Genomic DNA, 20,919 nt, shown 5'->3' with positions numbered 1-20,919 from the left:
CCTCAAAACTTTCTGTCCATCAAAACCTATGCTCTCCTCCTCCATCCTGAAGTGCTCAGTCAGCAGGTCTGGGTGGGGCTGTGACAATGTGCATGTTTAATAAGATTCACAGACCTGACACGGAGACACACCCAGCATCTGTGTCTCCAAGGCCCCGGGCTCACCTGGCATCTTTCCCTTTCCAGCCCTGCACTCAGGGAATGGGACAGGCAAGATCCCTGTGGGGTTATACAGTTTTGTCAGATGTTTACCGTTTATTGAATGGCTTGCTAAGACACAATTCAACTTTGGGTGAGGTTTGTCATAACTAAGTTTCCTTGTTTTCAAGCAAGTGGACACCAGACACCAGTATCAATATGGCCTCATAATGGCTTTTGTAACGTGGGGTCTGGGGAATGGTCATTTGTACCAACATTGTGTGTTTGACACAACTTCTGTTACACATGTAACCTTCCAGGCAGTTCCTTTAAACATCCGTCCCTATGGATACCAAATTTGACCATTCACAGATTCCAGCCTTAGTTATATATATGACTGCATATACACATGTCAGAATCCCGAGGGGGTTATAGAAGTTACGACTAATCCTGTTTCCAGACTGTTAGCTCAGATTGCATGATCATTATAATGTGGCAATGCATATTCAAAATGGTCTATTTTAGAATGCCTTCTTTTTAAAAAAAAAAAAAATTCTTGATTTCTTCTTTAGTTTTAAAACAGTTAGTCATTAAAAATAGAAATACATTTCAATTTTAAAGTATTCAAATTTAGTAAAAACATTTCATCTATGAAATAGAATTTGCTCTTAACCAAACTAATATATTACACCTTGTGGTTTGTACTCTGTTTCACTGTTTTGAATTTTAAATACAAATAGAAACTTTAAGTGGTCACATAAGAATAATAGAATTGAACAAATATGTGCTACATATTCCTATGTTAAAGAGTAGATTGGAAATAAATAATAATAGCACCATGATTTGTAAAAACAAAATAGAATGCCTTCTTAATAAGCTGTTGTCAAGCACATATTAGGCAAATACCACCTCTTTTTTTTTTGGTAGAAATAGAGCATTGAAAACACTATGGCAAAATTAGTCCATACAAATCTAGGGGTCTTCCAAATAGCATCCTCTCAAGGAGACAGCTCACTACAGAAAATGGGCAGATCCGTCACTTCCAGAGGGACAAATAAACCAAAACAAGACAAACAACAAATAAGGAAAAGAAACCAGGCCAAGGCTGATTCCTTCCTGTGATTCACAGCTGGTTTCTCTAAACCACCATATGGCAGGTTACCTTTGCCAACCAGCGAGAAAAGGATTCAATTCCCATGATGGCTCAGAGAAAGCAAGTCCAAATTAGCTTGGAATCAGCTCCATCCTCCTTTCCTATGGCCACAAAAGCAGCCCAGCGACACAGACTAAGCCTGTGGTCCTAAGAGTGGCAGACAGCTATTCTAGATCATACAGATACACTGTTCTGCATTAACTGGACATTACTGATGATTTAGCCTCCTCCACGACTTACCATTTCAATTCTCTCAACCTCCAAAGAGCCCCCCAAATAGATGAGGCTCACCTACATTATCTCTCCCATAATGGTTTGTGTTAAATAAATATTTGTTGACTGTGATTCAAATCCTTCCAGAGTCCCTTCTGTAAGAACCCAGCAGAGGGGTATCATGGCTCAGCTGGATTTTCACCTATCCGGGAATTTTTTGTACATGTTTTATTATTTTTTTTTGATATTTTTTAATTTTATTGTAAAATAATACACAACTATAGAAAAGAAAACCCATACAAGTTATACATTTATAATGAGTTATAAGGTAAAGCAACTATCACTCAGGCAAAGAAATAGAACTTTTCCATACATCTCACAAGCCCCTGTGTGCCCAGTTTCAATCTGAACCCCCAGTGACCCCATAGAAGTAACCACTATTACTATTTTTACAGTAACTAGTTTTTAAAATTTCTTGTACTTTGAATATTCAAGTGTGCATGCCTATACATCATAATTTAGTCTTGTTTATTAAAAAAAACTGGTGTTTTTTAAATTTAGTTTTTATTGGAGTATAGTTAATTTACAATGTTGTGTTAGTTTCAGGTGTACAACAAAGTGAATCAGTTATACATATACATATATCCACTCTTTTTCAGATCATTTTTTTTTTTTTAATAAATTTATTTATTTATTATCTCTGGCTGCATTGGGTCTTTGTTGCTGTGCACGGGCTTCTCATTGTGGTGGCCTCTCCCGCCGCAGAGCACGGGCTCTAGGCGCGCGGGCCTCAGCAGCTGTGGCTCACTGGCTTCAGTGGTTGTGGCTCGCGGGCTCTAGAACACAGGCTCAGTAGTTGTGGTGCACGGGCTTAGTTGCTCCGCAGCACGTGGGATCCTCCCAGACCAGGGACCGAACCCGTGTCCCCTGCATTGGCAGGCGGACTCTCAACCACTACCCCACCAGGGAAGCCCATTTTTCAGATTCTTTCCCCATATAGGTCATTACAGAGTGTTGAGTAGAGTTCCCTGTGCTATATAGTAGGTCCTTGTTGGTTATCTATTTTATATATAGTAGTATGTATCTGTTTTTTGTACATTTTTTTAGAATGGGTGTACCCTTAAAGAGTTTGTCAGATACATAATGGAGGGTGGGGAACATCCAACTGCCTTAAAGGATGTATTAGCCAGTGACTCCATGGAATCTGCTGACTTGTTGACTTCTGGCATTTTCACACAGGTCATGCACTTAAAACAATTACTGCTGAAGACTGAGGTCTGGCCCCAAGTAACCAGCTCTTCTACAGGTCAGCACACTGAAACCCTTGGGTGTGGTCCCCAAAGGAGTCCTCAAAATCCACATGTCAAGCTCTGCAGAAGTGTAAGATATTGCACAAATAGTATGATTAAATATTATGATAGAAATATAGGGAAGAGCACGAAACACAGAAGATGACCAATACATAAGAGCTCCATGACTCTGGTCAAATCATAGACTTGGTATCTATAGGGCAATTCTTGGACCTGTGAAGTTATTCATGCTCAGGTTACCTCCCAACCCACCAAAAAATATAATCCAGAATGTTAAAACATTTCTGGAAGAACAGTTTTTTGAAATCAGTATATATGAGTATGTATGTATGTATTGCATTGACAAGGATGATTCCTGACCAGTTATGTATTTTTTTTTCTTCACACAAGAAATTAAAAAAGAGAATGCCTAGGACCAGTTCTCTTAGTTATTTCCAGGTGAGACATTCATTTCTCTCAATCAGCCTGTTACGGCTATGATCACAGTGCACCCTCAGGCTGCCCTTTCGCCAATTCTCTACGTGCATTTTTAGCTCAACCACTCTGAAAGAAATAATGCTGTTAGAAACACTGCTGTCACATCCTTAAGAAAGGCACAGGGCCCAATAGTTGTGAATTAGGCTGAATTACAGGGACCAGACACTATTTATGACTTGAAATCTCTGTAGCCTTCCTTGATTAGTTTTGGATTAAAAATGCTATAAACATATGTTCCCTGCCTGTCTGTCTGTCTTTATGGTCTTTCATCACTAAATCTTATAATCATGTGAGCTGGTTAGCACTAGAGCCATAAAGGACACAGAAGCCCCCCAAAGTTCTCTGGAGGAATCATGCCATCTGAGCGAGGTCGTGCATAATCGTACAGCTGTCCCCCATGCAAACATCAAAGTGATTAAAGACACAGGTTTTGTATATCTAAGTTCTTCCTGTGCTGCCCAAACAGTCAATTAGACTCCAAGAGACAGAGGAAGAATGTCCTTGGAGAGTGCTAGTGGGGAAGCTCACCATTTATTCTCGGTTCCAATGGACATGGCTTGGAATCTGGGCTCTGTCCCTTGTAGGATGGCAGATTTGGGCAGGCTACAAAATCCTCCTGATCCTGATATTTCTCTTATTTACAATGGAAATAAAGATTCTTCTTATATTGTAAATATAATGAAATGCAAAAGTAATGCACCAATGAATCTGAGTGCAGAAATGCCTGCCCTGGTATACAATAAGTGCTCACTTCAATATCAATATTCCTCCCTATCTATAATGGTGCATTTTCACGTTTTATTTGAAACTATTTAAATTGCATCATTGGTACGTACTTTATTGTACATGTTCCTATGGTAAAAAAGCAGAATTCACCATATGTTTGTTCCATAACAACCAAACACGGAACATAGGTTGCAAGCAGGCCTTTTCAAAATGGTGACACATTGGTACCCAGGTACACTGAATTATGTTCAGATTTTTTTCTCCAAAGCTCTGGTTTAGGAGTTGGAGAAAAGCATTTGGTAGGTTAAACAGGAAGAAAGTGAGTTAAACAGCCTTTCCATGAAAGCATCACGGTCCCCCAACCCCCATTTGTCTGTTTATAGGGAAGAGTGGAACCACCATTTCCAAAGAACAACCAAACTGAAGCAAGTCAAAGCCTAACAATGTGTCTGCTTTTCCTATGATAGAAAAAGTATCAATATTACCAGGGGCTACCCGTCTGGGCAAGAGCTGGAAATGTGGAATGTGATATTATTAATATGAAAAAAAAGTAGTAGGAAGAACATGCGAATGGAAGATAATTAAAACACCACAGGAATTTTGAAAGTTAGCTCATCGTGAAAGGAATTCTCCAACCAGCATCCAACTAAACATGATGGCAATAGCGACCAGAGTTTTCTGATATATCTGTCTCTATGTTTGGCAAATATAAGAATACATTACCTATTATGCTTAGGGATACTACAACTTTACCCACATGTGCATCGTTTCTACAACAGCTGTGTCATGGCCACTCCATGCCCTGACAGAGCCTGGAGCAGTCACACCTTTGACAAAGCATAGATGAAAGGGCTTGAAACCAGAGAAGGGAGAAGTTGGTTGGGGCTGACTTTGAAACTAAGATCAAACAAAGAGTGTACGAGATAAAGGAGAAATCTGAACCGTGAACAATTGCCAAATGAGAGCATTAATTTGCAAACTATACAGGGGAACATGATACAATGTCAAAATGTAATTAATGTGCTTGGACTTCATAGCTGGATATGAATATAGGTAACATACTAGGATCTACAAGGCTGAAGACTGCCACTCAACAGTTGAATTTTAAATGATGGGATTTTAAGAGATTTTTACATTTAGATTGCAATCTGTGGGACTTCCCTGGTGGCGCAGTGGTTAAGAATCCGCCTGCCAATGCGGGGCACATGGGTTCGAGCCCTGGTCTGGGAAGATACCAGGTGCCGCAGAGCAACTAAGCCCACGCGCCACAACTACTGAGCCTGTGCTCTAGAGCCCGTGAGTCACAACTACCGAAATCTGTGCGCCTACAGTCTGTGCTCTGCAACAAGAAAAGCCACCGCAATGAGAAGCCCGCGCACCACAATGAAGAGTAGCCCCCCACGCCGCAACTAGAGAAAGCCCATGCACAGCAACGAAGACCCACTGCAGGCAAAAATAAATAAATAAAAATAAAATAAAATAAAAAAATTAAAAAAAAATTGCAATCTGTGAAACTGTCAAATTATTCTTCCTAGTGTACTTCACATTTTAAGACAGAAGTGGCCAAATCATTTCAAACACATGTGTTCCTTCATACATATAGAGGCACAGGGCTTCCGGGGCACTCAGCCTTTCTGGTGAGGCTAAAAGCTGGGTTTGCCCTTTCTCCCCCTGCTGGTGCACACGTGTAATGCAAGCCTGAAGTGAAGCTGGGGTTTGTTTTGCTTTAAGTTTTAAAAGTTTTAAATCAATGTAGAGAGCATTTTCATTGCTTTCAAAGAAAACTGTTGTCCCATAAAACCTCTGCACCAACCACAGCTTGGGGTTGTAGTCATTTTGAGACTTTAGATGTGGGTCCCTTTCAAATATGTGGGCATAAGTCATTCCTCTAAAATTCTCATAAATAAAGTGTCTCTTAATCCTCCAGTAGAGGAAGGTATGACACACGTATTGCTATATCTTTTCAGAGGGTTAATAACAGGACACTTGAAAGTGTTGGGGATTAATAAGCTCAATTTTATTAGAATGTATAGCCCATAAACTACTCTCCAGTGGACAGCATGTTGGATTATTGGAGGCAGAGGTAGGAAATTATGATTGATATTAAATACAAAAATGTATTGAAGTAGTAAACATAACTATGGTATGTGTCAAGTCAATATTAGAAATTCAGAATAATGATACTAAATGGTTAAGAAAAGGCCAGCTTATATTATTGACCTTCTTAAGAAACATATAATGACTTCTGTTTCCACATATGCTGTGCTTACACAGCACAGCCCTTACATGTTTAAACATTTACTGTTTATTCTCCAAAGTCTTCTACACATACTTGTACATTTCATCTAGACATAGACTGGTGCTATAAAATATCCTAGCTTCTCTTTTGGCTTATTATTCTGCAATCCATCTCTCTTTATTTTATTACCTAATGATGACCTGCAAAGGGAATAGTCAAAACTCCCCCAGCTTCAGTTAGAGATAATCTCTGTAAATAAAACAAGGTTTATAGCTCCTTTGGCTGCTGCAGGGGGAATACAAAGCCAAGATGTCAGCTATTCTGGGCACTTTTCTCATTTATGATACCTTGTAAGCACAAAGTAATCTCCCAGGTGTTGGGAATGGACAACTTTCTTTCAAATGTGTGGGCATAAGCAATGCTTCTAAAAAGTACATAAACAGTCCCTCGCATTTTAAATTGCCTGCTTAAATGATATGTATTTTAATCATCCTAAGTGCTTTCAATAAATCACCCAAAAGGTTTTAGTGTAAATATCAAAGTATTCTAATCCTATCGCCATCTCATCTGCAGGTCTTCTTTCTCTGAAGGTCAGTGGAACTCCATCTCTGGGTTCTTCTTCTTTTTTTTTTTTTAATAAGCGTGTAGTGATCACACATCACTTATTTATTTATTTATTTTTGGTTGCATTGGGTCTTCGTTGCTGCGCACCGGCTTTCTCTAGTTGTGGTGAGCGGGGGCTACTCTTTGCTGCAGTGCACGGGCTTCTCATTGCGGTCCCCTGCATTGGCAGGCGGATTCTTAACTACTGTGCCACCAGGGAAGTCCACCTCTGGGTTCTTTAACTTCACTTGAATTTGATTGCATGACAATGTGTGCAGTCACCTTCTAGTTAGGTTTTAATCTACATTTCATAGTTTAGTAATGGGGGTTGTTGAGGAGAACAGATACTTGCTCAGCTCCTACTAGGAGTCCTGTGCTAAGGTCTTTCATATATATGTCAGCTCACCCAATCCTCATGTGACCTTGTGAGGCCAAGGTTATCTACAAACTAAGGAAACTGAAGGATAGCAGTGAACGTTTTGGCTAGTAGTAAGAGAAGTTAGATTTGAACAAGATTTGTGTGATTCCAAAGGCTATGTTTTTCATTCAATTTCCCATTTGCTTATCTTAAGGAGTCATTTTACTCTGTTTCTTATTTGAATGTCCGAGTAGGTATCTTCCTTCACATGTGGAGAGTTCACGCTTTTCCCTCCCCTTGCTGGTCTGGAAAAGTATCACAGCCCTTAAATTGTAGCTGCTCTAAAACGCTGTTGACCAGCTTGCTTCTAAATGAAACAATTGCTTAATATTTAATGTATATTAACTAACTTAAACAAAGTAAATGTTTTTCTTATTTTATGAGAAGTGTCAGCTTTTCTGACATTGCTGAAAGTCAGTATAGAAAAGACTTGCTGCATCACCTTTTGTGAAGGATTCACGGAGGGAAGAGTATCATTTCTCAGAAATTGTCATGTGTAATAGGCAATCCATCCTGGTCATAAGATTGATAAATAAAGATTATGTCCAAGAAACTGAGACACAGAAATTACTATGTCTTTATGCTCGTGTAGTAAGGTATAAGAAGCTAAGAGGTGGATGAATGCCATTTAGTTTCTTAAATTGTACTTTATATAAATTATACATACCTTCTTGCCTAAGTATGTTGCAATGTTTCTTATTTAGAATTTATTTAGAGATACTCTCTGTCATTAGAGAAATTACTCATACGGTTAGGATTGCAAAGTGCTCACTAGCAGATGGGTTTTTCTGAAATTACTTGAATGTGAACAGCACTTGCTCTGTTCTTCTTTGCTGTGGAAATACACTCCCAGAGCCTTAACAGACAGGCTTGGATCTGTGTGGTGCCTGGGAAATGCATGCTGTCCAAACTCAACTTAGAGCCATTTCTAGACAGAGATTTTCACAGTCACTGCACTTTCTATGGAAACAGGAACTTTCTCCAACTAGTGTCTGAAACTAGGATCCTCCATCCATCCATCCATCCATCCACCTACCCCTCCACTCATCTATCTTGTTCCTTCCAAGGGCCAGGAACAATGCGGGTGCTCTGATCCTTAAGGGATCCTGACCCTTAGTGCTACCCTTAGGATGTTGACTATCTAGTGGGAGAGATAGGTAAATACTAAACTAGTAACCAAAATAAGAATAATTCCTTTCAAAGAGAAAATTAAGGTGAGCCATGAGTGTATTGCTAGGGAGTCTGCAGCAGCAAAGAAGTATGACTCATGGGAGTGTCTTTCCAACTGATGGATAACTGGAGGAGGAAGGATGGGAATTGTGTTCCAGGCAGCAGAAGGAACAGCATTTGCTAAGGCCTTGAGGGTGTGAGGAGCTCAGCCTTATCTTGAAAGAAATGAGTTGGTGCCTCTCAAGCCTGGAGAGTTTCCTCCGTGAGGCTGACGTTGCAAGCAAGGGCAGACCCCAAGGGCATCATCAACCACAGTGAAGATGCGGGCTTGCCCCAGAGTGCAATGGGCACATGACAAGTAAGGAAATGAAAAGATCAGAACTGTGCTTTTCAACCTCCAATGAGGCTGCTCTCTGGAGGGAAGTAGGAGAAGGGTAGGAGTGCAGATAGGTGGCCTCACCTTTCATGGAACAGTCTCTGACCCCCTCCTTCCCCATGTCTGTTCACAGTTCCCAGGGTCCAACTTGAACTACCATGCATGGATGCCCTGGCTATTTCTGCAAGCCCAATCAAAACTAAGAATCTTCTTTCAAAGTGTTTCCAACATGCATGAACTTAAATACGTTTAAGGGATAGCCCCTGCTTTTTCATCTAAGAGAGAAAGATACAATGTATTCACATGAAAATTTAAACTACGATGAAATAACCCTAAGGTCATCAAGGCAAATATTTTTCTCAGGCTTTGCATACTGAAAGAAATCACCAATTACCTAAACTACATGTTACTTTACATGTCTTACTCCAAATTTCTAATGTCTTAAGGGATGGAGATATACCTATTCAATGAGAGAAAACTGGAAGAACTGGATATCTGTCATTGCCTGTTGAAGTTTTCTATCATTTTAGTACCATTTTTAAGCTAAAGGCAACCAATCATTTTAATGTAACTGTAAATCTGGTAACAGTGTGTAGTTTTTGTTGTTGTTGTTTTTAGTTTTGTCTCAGTTTAATTTTTGTTTTGTAACTGGTAACTTTTCATATATTGACAGTGCATGCCTTACTAGATACAACTATTTACTGTAAACTAACTATACAAAAAAAAAAAAGAATCCTGCCTACATTTCTTTAGATTGTAATATTTCAAATGAGATAATTTTATTTAGTTTTCCTATAATTTCACCGAAATAGAGAATATGAAATTAGCACTGATTTTGCTACTAATTAAAAATACTGGATTTACTTAATTTAATGTCTTTAAAATACATGATGTTCTTCTTTAAAAAATAAAGACAAATCCTTGAGCAGTGAAAAATATGTGCAATAGAGGACAAAGGATGAATGTTGTCATTAGACAAAGGAATCAAAATTAGTAAAAATGACACATACTTGGAATAAATGGGGACTGGAATATAGACAGAAGAACAAATCCAAATAGTGGCTTCCAGTTGAGTTTTGAGGCTCAGGGAACCTGAGAGTAGGGGTGAGATTACTGAGGATGGCTGTCATCCAGAATGAGCAAAGAGAAGATCCAGAGTGTAAAAATTCACTCGGATACAGAGCTTGGCCTCAGCCTACAGATGATGCTACTCCAATGTCTCCTTCAGGAGTGGTTTAGAGTAACCAAACTCACAGACACTGAACACACGCACATACGCACACACGAGCCTCTGAATGCCAGTTTATTCCTGTGTAATAAGTCATGAAATACCACTTCCAAGCCTACTGAGGAAATGCTGTGCTGCTTCTCCCTCCAGGAAAGCTACACATGGGACTTAATTTTAATCAAGGGAGGAAAAAGGGCAAGAATAGTCCATCATAGGGGAGGAATGTCTGCATGCATGGGTCTGACAGCTCTATCTCCTCACAGGAATAAACCTGCCACCAGGCCTGGTGAGGTCTATTTCTTGAGGTCTAACCCTTTCCCTAGTTAGGGCTGGGATGTCCCTACTATTTCAGCTTTTCGTTTCTCCTCCCCTCCACTCCTTCAGACCAGTGGCTGTGCAAATTATTTTTGCAAAGCACCAGAATTCCAGTTTCTCCATTAAAAAAATAATTTGTTTATTGAATACATTTTTATTGCAGGCTTTAATATGTGTCAGGCATTATTGAAAGTGCTGGGGACAAAGCAAGGAAAAGTCAGACATAAATCCCTGCTATACTCTCAATATTTAGCATAGATAGCCTGCTTGGTATTAGGAAACCATTCTCAGTTCTAAACTCCTGTTTTAAACTCTGCTTTGAGATACTGGGTCTGGAACTCTACAAATCTGATTTCAAAGAAGGTGGAAGAACTTGTTCCTGCCTGCCCCCTGTGGACTTGTGCACTTCCTATCTGCTCCTTATAGACTTCCTGCCTGGTATTTATGGACTTCCTGTCTGCACCCTGTGAACTTCCTGTCTGCCCCCGGGGGCTTGTGAACTTCCTGTGTGCCCAACATGGACTTCCTGTCTACTTCCTGTTCCTGTCAGCCTGGCCTCATCCTGGCAGTGGCAGTTAATTCTAGTAACAGCCGCTGACTGCAGTTTACAGGTTACTTAAAAAACCAGCAGCAAGTTGCCCCTCCCAGCCCTGGCACCAGTTGGCCAGCTCCTCCTACTCAGGGGTTTGAGCCCAGCTCCAAGCATTTAAATTTTAATAGTCCCAGCTTCTTCCCTCAGTCCCTCAGCTCCAGGTCCAGTAGCAGCTTCCTGCACTTGCTACCCTGTTATATCTGGGTATTTTCTTTTTCTTGTTTCAGTTCTTTAATACCTACTTAATGCATTGTATTAATTCTCTCTTTTCAATTAATTTGTGTGGTTTCTGTTTCCTAACTGGGCTATGATTAATACAGATATGATAGGGAAGGGGGTAGGAAGTATGTGTGGAGGGGGAAGAGTAGGTGATTTTAGATGGGGGTGGATCAGGGAGGTCCTCGTGGTGAAAGTGATATTTAAGAAGAAAAATGTTACCTGTGTGTTAAGCAGATACAGTCAGACTGCTCTGGTTGAGCCTCAGGAAAGGCAGGATCGTGCTTTTAAGAGTCTGGTTTCATCTGGGCTCCTCTTGTACTCTCTCTGGCCTGGACTTTCTCTTAAACAGTCACTCTCGAAAATGTAGGTTTCAGTATCCTTGTCCTTTGGAAAATCCTAGACTTGAGTCATCCCCCAGAGGAATTGGCCACAGGAATCACATTCCTGCCCCTTGAAGGGGATCACATGGCTGTTCTCAGGCTAATCTTGGCCTTGGAGAAAATCCTGGTCATACTGGTTGTTGAGATAAACACCATTCCGATGACCCTCACAGCAAATATTCTATTGGCCATAGAGACTGTCCATACGAGAGCTGCCATACAGTGGAAACATGTGATTCCCAACAAAGGGCATCAGGAACACTAAACACTAACCAGAAGGAAGCCTGCCACTCTGTCCTTTTCCCACTGCCACCTGCCCCACACCTCCAGAGCAAGGACTCCCTTGCTTTATCTTTAAAATCTCTGGCACATAGTCCAACATTTAAAGTCTTCAACTGATCCCTCACTATAATGAAAAGTAATAGCATCCTGTTTGTTTCAGTGAAAATATCACAGGACAGAGAACCTAAAGACATACATCCTTAGACCTTCCTAAACTCCACTTGACTTTGTAATATTGGCCAAGCCACTCCACCTCTTTGATTCTCAGGTTCATCACTTGAAAAATAAGGGAAATGGAACAAAACCATACATTTTATACCTAAATTTCTCTAATCATCTCATTTCTGTTTACAATTAATGGTAAGCTAATAGAAAAATCTGGTCATAACAAGTACAAAATATTATCTCATAAATGTTACTTTGATCTAGTTGTAATAATGAACTGTATTCCATTTTGTCAATTTAAAGATTTATACTATATTTATTCTTAAGTAATTAGCAGAAATTCATGTAATGATTCAGTACTTTCAATTAGTTCCCCACACCCACCTTTTAAATTTCCTAATAATCAATAACTTTGGCGATACTTTATCCAAAAACCTTATTTTCTCTACCATTTTCCTGCATGTCTCCTAAGCCTGATGTATTTTCAACTGGTATGCCACCACTGGCCTCCTCAGACAGTGATACTTTTCTTTTAAAACTCATATTAGCCCTTCTAGCCATCTCCTGTGTTGGTTCTTCCTTTCTGCTCCTGTTTTATTTTCCTGGCTCAAGAACATTTTTCAAAGTCCATTGAAAACTTGGCAACATTTCAGACAGTTTCCGAGGATTTATTGGGTGCTTTAGGAAAACTCTCAATGACTAGAGTTTCCAGAGAATCCCTGGAGTTTTTATCTGGAAATAAAACCTAGTACAATTCAAACCAGGGCCACAAGTAAGTCTGCAACCAAGTGAGGGAATTCTCAAACTGAACTGAGAACTGTGGCATTTACAAGTTTTCCAACACTACTGAAAGCAAGAGAATAATTAGATTTTAGGAGAAGTGATATGTATCCTTTGCATTAATGCCTTAACAATTACACAAGAGGAGCTAAAATTCAGGCAGATTTTGTGCCAAGGACAGATGATAGATTTGATGCTGTTCTTTATTTAATTTTTTTGGTAAAGTACTAATCCAAGTACAGAACGTGCATGAAATCCTTTAAGAAAATCTAATCCTGTTACGTGTAACAGAAAATATTTCCAAAGAAACCTAATTTAAAGTATTGACAATGGGGGATTTTAAAAATAGTTTGTCAGAAATCTTATTGATTAGACCACTTCTGAATAAACTGTGCTTCAAAAGACAATTTAGATTATTTGACATTAGTCATGGAAGGAAATCATATGAAATGAATTATAAAATGAATTTTATGTTTATTCATATCTCAAAATAGAGGTTGAAAAGATGTAGTATTTTTGGTTGTTAATTTGAAATACAATCATTCATTGCAAGAAAAAAGAGAACTAGGTTGTGTTAACAGGAACTCGGGGATACAAAGATGAATAAAACAGTGTCTCTTCAAGAACTCACAGTCTGGTATAAAAAAACAAACCTATAAATAAATGATTATGGAATGAATTCATGTTTTTTTAATATAAGGGCCTGATACATTACAAATGGGCCTACTAAGTTCAGAGAGGGCTTGATACTGAGGAAGGTGGTATTGAGGTGGAAACCAAATGCAAACATCGTTAGACTTTAGAGAGTATTCAAGGATGATGCAATGGAAATCCACATAAATGATCTTGTAGGTCCCTATAGTGCAGCAATGACCTCATGATCAAGGGAAGCAAAATAGTATTGTGATTTAAAGTGTTGTTTCTGAAGTCAGTCAACTTAGGTCAAAATCCCACTCTTTCAAGAATTACCTAGGGAATCATCTGTAAAATGGGGATAATAAAATAGCTTTGGGCAGTGATTTGCAAAATATGTTAATAATAGCATTTAGCAGAGACTGACTTCCAGAATGGCAGTGTAAGGAATGTGGAAGATCCTCTCTCAAGTGAAACAACCATTTTCCTGCTGAAAATTGCACACACACACACACACACACACACACACACACACCATTTGAAGTCTCTGGAAATTGTCCTAAGGGCATAAAAAGTGGAAAATCTTTCCTCATATAGGTTATCACAGAATACTGTGCAGAGTTCCTTGTGCTATACAGTAGGTCCTTTTTGGTCATCTATCTTATATACAGTAGTGTGTGTGTGTTCATCCAAAGCTTCTGATTTATCCCTCCCATATTCCAATAAAAAAGTGGAAAATCATCTATCTAATTAAATTTAGTAAATCTGTAAAAGAATGGTAAAATTTGGTGACATTTGAGCATGGTCTAGTCACATGCTCACCTTTCCCCCTGCTCAATGTGACAGAGCTCTATTCTAGGTATATTCTAAAAAGAACAGGGCTCCCTATCCCGCCCAACACCCATTCTAGGGCTGTATTTTCAAGTCAGGAGAAACAAGGAACCAACATCTCTTATCCCCTCAGTTCTATATTGCAGAAGCTCTATTCTGGACAGGCATGGCCATAAGAACTGATTTATCTTGTGCTAAGCAGTCCCTGCTTATAAGATGGAAGCTCTACTCCAGGCTCAGCAGGTTGAGAATAATTGATCCCTGAACATCCCCAACCAGGAACATTTGTATGGTAGAGATTTCAAGCCAGGAAGCAAAAGCAGAGAAGACCAGGAGCTACTATTTCCACCCAGAGCTCCACTCATAGAGTAGGGGTGTCACTTTGGGAGGAGAAGCATACTACTAGTTCCAGCTCCAAAATGTGGCACACACATTTTTCCCAGGAAGAGAAGCAAGAAGCAAGCTTTAAGAACAAGAAGCTCACTTAAAATGAATGGCTATATTTGGAACAGAGTGTGTGAAAGTTCATGTCTAATGGTATTGTCAAAAATAATGGGTATCTTACTTGCAAGCAATTAAGAGAAGGTTGTTGTTCCATGATACACATAACAATGAGCAAAACAGTACAATGACTAGAAGTTTAGCAGAGAGACTCAGGGAAAAAGACAAGAGGATTCCTCCTGGTGTTGGAGTAGTCTCAAAACCTGGCAGCATCCTAATCCTGTAAGGATCTTCTATAATCAAATTAGACTGTGGAGCAATCTATGCCCAAGTGTGCTGGGGGGAAAAAAAAAAGCAATCACCTAGCAGTTAGTGTAGAGTAACAGCTGGTTGTGGTACCAATAGAGGCAGCAGATCAGCACAGGCTTTCTGAAAGACCGTGCACATTCCTGAGGTTGCACTCTCTGAGAAGCAACATTAGAGGCTGCATGCTGCAGGGAAAACAGACTTCACTGAACTAGTCACTAAACAAGTAAGAAAGAAAACAGCAGCAACAAGCACTGGAGTGGTGGTGTGTGGTCAGTCTTAAAGTATCTAGGGTTGCTAAAATATATTATCTATAATGTTTAGTATTTAGCAAGAAAATTGTGAGACACACAAAGAAACAGAAAAGTGTGACCGATATACAGGAAAAGAAAGAGGCAATGGAAACTGCTTCTGAGGGGACCCAGATTTTAACTTAGTAGACAAACACTCCAAAGCAACTATTATAAATATGTTCAAAGAACCAAAGGAAACTATATAAAAGAATTAAAGCAAGGCCTCATAGCAGTGTTTCACATAATACAGAATAAGAGAAATTATAAAAAGAACCAAATTGAAGTTGAAAAGTGCAATATCTGAAATGAAAAATTTACTGCAGAAGCTTAACAGTAGATTTGAACTGCCAGCAGAGAATCAGTGAGCTTGCAGATCAGTCAATCAAGATTACACAATCTAAAGAGCACAGAGGAAAAAGAATGAAGAAAAATGAATGGAACCTCAGAGAAACCTGCTACATCATTAAGCACACTGACATATGAATAGTGGGAGTACCAAAGGAGAGGAGAGAGAGAAAGGAGCAGAAAAACATATTTGAAGAAACAATGGTCACGTACTTTTCAAATTGAGGAAAAATATTAATATGAACATTCAGGATGCTCATATAATCCCAAGAAGGATAAAGTCAAAGATACTTACACCTATACACTTGACAGTAATAATGTTGAAAGACAAAGACACATTGGAAACAGCAACAGGAAAACGATGCTTTAAGTATAACAAAACTACGAGATAAACAGCAGACTTCTTATCAGAAACAATGGAAACCAGAAGGCAGTAGGATGGTATATTCAAAGTGCTGAAGGAAAAACAAAACAAAACAAAACAACAACAACAAAAAAAATTGTCAACCAATAATCTCTACCTGGTAAATAAAAACCACAGTGAAATACCACTTTATGTCCATTAGGATGTCTATAAGAAAAAAAGGTGGACAAGAACAAGTGTTGTCTGGAATGTGGAGAAACTGGAACCCTTATACATTGCTGGGTAGACATAAAATGGTGCAGCTACTGTGAAAAACAGTTTAGAATCTCCTAAAAGTTTAAGCTTAGAGTTTCCATAGGATCCACTAACTACCCTTCTAGGTAAATACTCAAGAAAAATGAAAACTTATGTCTACACAAAAACTTGTATACAAATGTTCATAGCAACATTATTCACACAACCAAAGAAAATACAAACAATGTCTATCAATTGATAGGCATTAAAATTAAAAAAGTGGCATATGTATACAAAGGATTATTATTTACTAATAAAAATAATGAAATCTTTAAACATGTTACAACATGGATGAACCTTAAACACACAGTATACTAAGTGAAAGAGGCTAGTCACAAAAGACCACCTATCGTATGCTTCCCTTTATCAGAAATGGCCAGATTAGGAAATCTATAAGCAAAGAAGACAGATTAATGGGTGCCTAGGACTGATGAGGGCTTGAGAGAAATGGGAGGGACTGGACTGGGTTTGTTTTTTTTTTTTGAGGTGATGTAAATGTCTCAGATTAGATTGTGGTGATGTTTGCAGAAGTCAGGGAATATACTAAAAAAACACTGAATTATACATTTTCAAGGGGTGAAACTCTATGATATATAAATTATATCTTAATAAAGCTGTTAAAAAAATAGTACCTATCTCTTAGAGTTATCATTAGGCTAAGTGAGATAACAAATGGGAAGCTATTAGGCAAGTATTTGGCAAATAACATTCAGTAACTTATTACTGTTCCCTCTGCTACTGTCATTGTCATCATTGTTTCTTACACTGTAAGACACCCAGTAATTCTATCCATTATTTAACAAGTACTGAAAAGCACCTGCTGTGTGACACACGTTTATGTGCTTGTGTTTGGTAATCAGAACAGATTTGTTATGTCATTTTGGTAGAGACATAAGTATAACAGATACTATTTTTTTTATTAATCTTATTTAGCAAAATGAGAAATATCTTGAATCAATATACTTGGTGGAAATGTCAGAGTGACTCTAGAAGTCATTTTAGGGCTTACAGAACTTATTTAGTTTACTATACTTGGGCTTCATATACAAATATTAATCTCTGAACAGTCATGGATGGTGTTATCAAGGATTCCATGAGCTTGACTGGTCTCCATCATCTTCCCTGAGATGGCTTGTTACTCCTCCATTCATGAGCATCACATTCCAATTCTACAATAAGGATTTGGCTTGGACAATATTTCCTCCAGAAACCTACCCTGATGCTGCTGTCTCTCACCAAGATAGGGTGAGGCATCTTCATTTCAGTTCTCCTAGCACCCATATTTGTCCTTATTTTATCACTCTTCAGTAAAATTGCCTATTCTCTGCTTGTCTCATCAGACAATACACTCCTTGGATGCAACTTTGACAGGTTCCAGTGAGACACACTTCTGAAGCACATGACATTCATTATTCACAAGAGATGCAAAGTAAAATGCTCATTTTAGTTTTGTCTTTCTTCTTTAAGAATATGTATTTACTAAGAATATGTATTTACTATAAATTAGAACCACACTCCTGACTCCCATCAGATAGCTGAGTCATCTAGAAACCAAATTTAAAAAATGCTTAACTGAGATCTACCTGGAACTTTAATTAGAACCTGAAAGAACCAAGAAGAACAATAATAACAAAAAAGGAACCGTCATCTAATGCAAAAGGTATGCTACTTTTCTTCATGTGTTAACAGATTTGAAAGAGGACAGATGGGGTAACCATCAATCAGGAAAGAAATAACAGACTTGGCAACTACTTGAGGGGCATTTCCATTCAATAACTTTATTATCTGGCTAAGAGAGAGGACTTCTTAATCCTCCCCTTTTCTTCTTTAAAATGCCTTTGATTTGTCCTATCATACGGCAAATGCCCCTGGATCTCACACTCATAAGTCTAGTTGAGGTCATGTTTGTAGTGACCATCTACAGACAAAATATCACTTTAGTTGGAATTAATGTATTTGGAAGATGCATGGTGAAAGCACACAGCTTTCTATTGCAGTCACCAAAATATTACATTCCAGTGTTTATTATCCAGAGGAGTCTTTTTCCTGTTCTTTTCACTTCTTTATCTTTCATGTAGTTGTCATTTACAACTTTCGCTGTTAACTCCCATTGAGTTCAAAGAGAGCCAGAAATTTCAAGCTGCTGTCAGCCAACTCTATTCATGGGACAGACTCCAGGGCATAGCTCAGCCATCACGCCATCACTGGGAAGCCTTAGGCTCACAAAGACCAGGGGCATCCACGAGCCTGCATCCCTGCTGGGCTAATGGGAAGAAAGCACCTTGCTCAGTCTCCACAAATCCAAGAGTGCTCTGAAGGGCATGGCGCATCTCCTTACCACACAGATGGCTTCCATTTCTGGTCTGAGCAAGCCTTTGTTGAAGAAAGCCAAGGAAGAGATATCTCCCTTTAGTGCATTACATGAAGAGTTCTAGCTCTTTCATTAAGAAAGATCTACTTTTGTTGAGACAGCATGGGAGAAATCAACCACACTGTCCTTATGCTTAACAAGTGTGCCAAATAACCACCACCCCACCCTTAACTATTCCCCATTGTATCCATTCTCAAAACAAAAGTCTTTCCAAAGAAAGTAGATATGAGCCCAGCCCAAACTGAATTCCCCCTAAAAAGCAGAATGTTAATATTAAAAAAAAAAATAACAGGACATAGCATTTCCACATATTTAGTATTTTAAGGAATTGGTTATGAATGCGCCTTCAGCATCCAGTATTCACATACACGTACACAAAATCCTTATGAGATGTAGAGTCTGAATTATCTCTTTTCAAAGGGGGAAAGGAATAAGACAGGCTTAGATCATTTTCTGGAGATGTAACAAATGTTCAAAAATCTATTTGCCAAACCTTTAACATGATCAAGACCTTATTGTTTGGACCACACCTTTTCACTCTGCCAGTTATGTCATGTCTCCCTCATCTGTGTCTGACTAATCAATCTGTGTCCAAGAATCTAAGCATCTACTAAGATTTCCTTCCTGAAAGTTATGGAAATATTCTAAGAAAAGTAAAAGGTAAGCCATTAAAGTTTCAGCTTAGGTCAGCCTGAGGGATTTAGATACCTTCTCAACTTGGCCAGATGCTCCTCACTCTAGGAGCCAAGCAAAGGGGACCACCTGAAGCATCTAAGGATGTTTAATGTCTAAGTCAGATATTAAGAAAATGAAGAAAGCACTAATAGATTCTTTAGCCCAATAAGATCAGCACTGCCCTGACATGGATTCACCACTGTTTTTGAAATGAATGTTCTAATCTGTAAATATATTATCAACATCAGAATGACAGAAATAAAGTGCTTTCAAGCACATCGCCAATCAGTTGAACACTGTTGTTCTATTCAAGATGAAAACATTCCTTCAGTGCTAGTAAGTGACCAGCAAGTTAGAGTAACCAGTAAGTCAGAGTAAAACCATCCCCAAAGAAGTCAAAGTCTTCAGACTTGTCCGTAAGTTCTCACGCACAGTTTTCAAACTGCAGTGCTCTGCCACAATCGTTGTAGACCAACGACAACAGAAGGTGGAACCTGGATGCTGTTTCCAAATTGGGGATAGGAAGCGCCCAGCATATCTTAGAAAGCATTGCTTGGCAATTTTCCTTCTGCTTTGAGAGATCAAAGAAATCTGTACTGCAATAATGGGAGAAGGAGCCCAAATCTTGTCACTTGCTCCCTTCCCTACATCCCTGCCCCCACGGTCTCACAACAGGCGGCAACAACTGTACTCACCAAACCTTGGCACGTCGAAAGAGCCACTGAGGAATTTTTGTGGGATCGTAATGAGCCTTGATAAAAACAGAAATCCTCGGGTGGGAAAGTCTGCACCGACTTAGTGCCCCCCTTCCCCAAAGTCTGTACGAGAAATCCAGGCGCCACCAGCTTGCTGGAAGTTTTCAGATCCAGGTGGAAGTCGTGCCTGAAGCCTTTCAGCCGAAGGTGCAGAGAGTCAGCTCCGAGCTGGGCCAGCGCCCTTTTCCTCCTCTGAGGGTGCATGATTTCATGGGACACGTAGTCTCCATTGTGGTCAACCTCGTAGGGAGACACCAGGTCATACTCTGAAAGTGAGAGAGGGGGTGTGGCTGAGTAATTTCAGAATTCTGAAAAGGATCAGGAAGTCTTCGAATGTCATTTACTACCGGATAGTATTTTCACCCAGGAAAAAAGGATGGAGGAAGCGTCCACGACCACCCAGCCTCAAATCCGAACTACAGAAAGCATAAAATCGGAGTTAAAAGGCAAAATCTTAAAAGGGGCCTTTTGCAAAGTCACTGTTGTTCCTATAATGTGTTATTACCAATCCAGCAAATGCTATGACACTTCTAAGGAGAAACATATTACAGAGCAAATGAAACTAAGAATGGGCTTTTCAGATTACAGAGTAATTACTGTAGAGTAATTATAATGTCATTATTTTTATAGCTTTAAATATTCCTTTAGTCATATTGTCTTTTACCAACATCTTTAGTCTATTGATAAGAAAGTTTAGCTTAAAAATACTGATCAGTTTTCAGAAAACAGTTAAAAATACAAATACGATGGACATTCTTTGGCATTTAATTTTTAAATAGTTAATTATTAAATCACTGAACTACAGCAGAAAAGGCAGAATGCAGGTAT

General features: G+C 39.1%; 1 protein-coding gene across 1 annotated transcript in view; it reads right to left on the bottom strand.

The window, feature by feature from the left end:
- ADAMTS16 (ADAM metallopeptidase with thrombospondin type 1 motif 16) overlaps positions 1-20,919 on the bottom strand; it is a 154,427-nt gene that overhangs the window by 127,336 nt on the left and 6,172 nt on the right. Inside the window, exon 3 of the mRNA XM_029219208.1 lies at positions 20,032-20,357. Within this exon, the coding sequence (XP_029075041.1) occupies positions 20,032-20,357 (326 nt within the window). The remainder of the gene's footprint in view (positions 1-20,031; positions 20,358-20,919) is intronic.

This window comes from Monodon monoceros, unplaced genomic scaffold, assembly GCF_005190385.1.
Source record: "Monodon monoceros isolate NGI ecotype Baffin Bay Population unplaced genomic scaffold, NGI_Narwhal_1 Super_Scaffold_12, whole genome shotgun sequence".
Classification (NCBI taxonomy): Eukaryota; Metazoa; Chordata; class Mammalia; order Artiodactyla; family Monodontidae; genus Monodon; species Monodon monoceros.
This window is presented reverse-complemented; position numbering and strand designations above follow the sequence as displayed.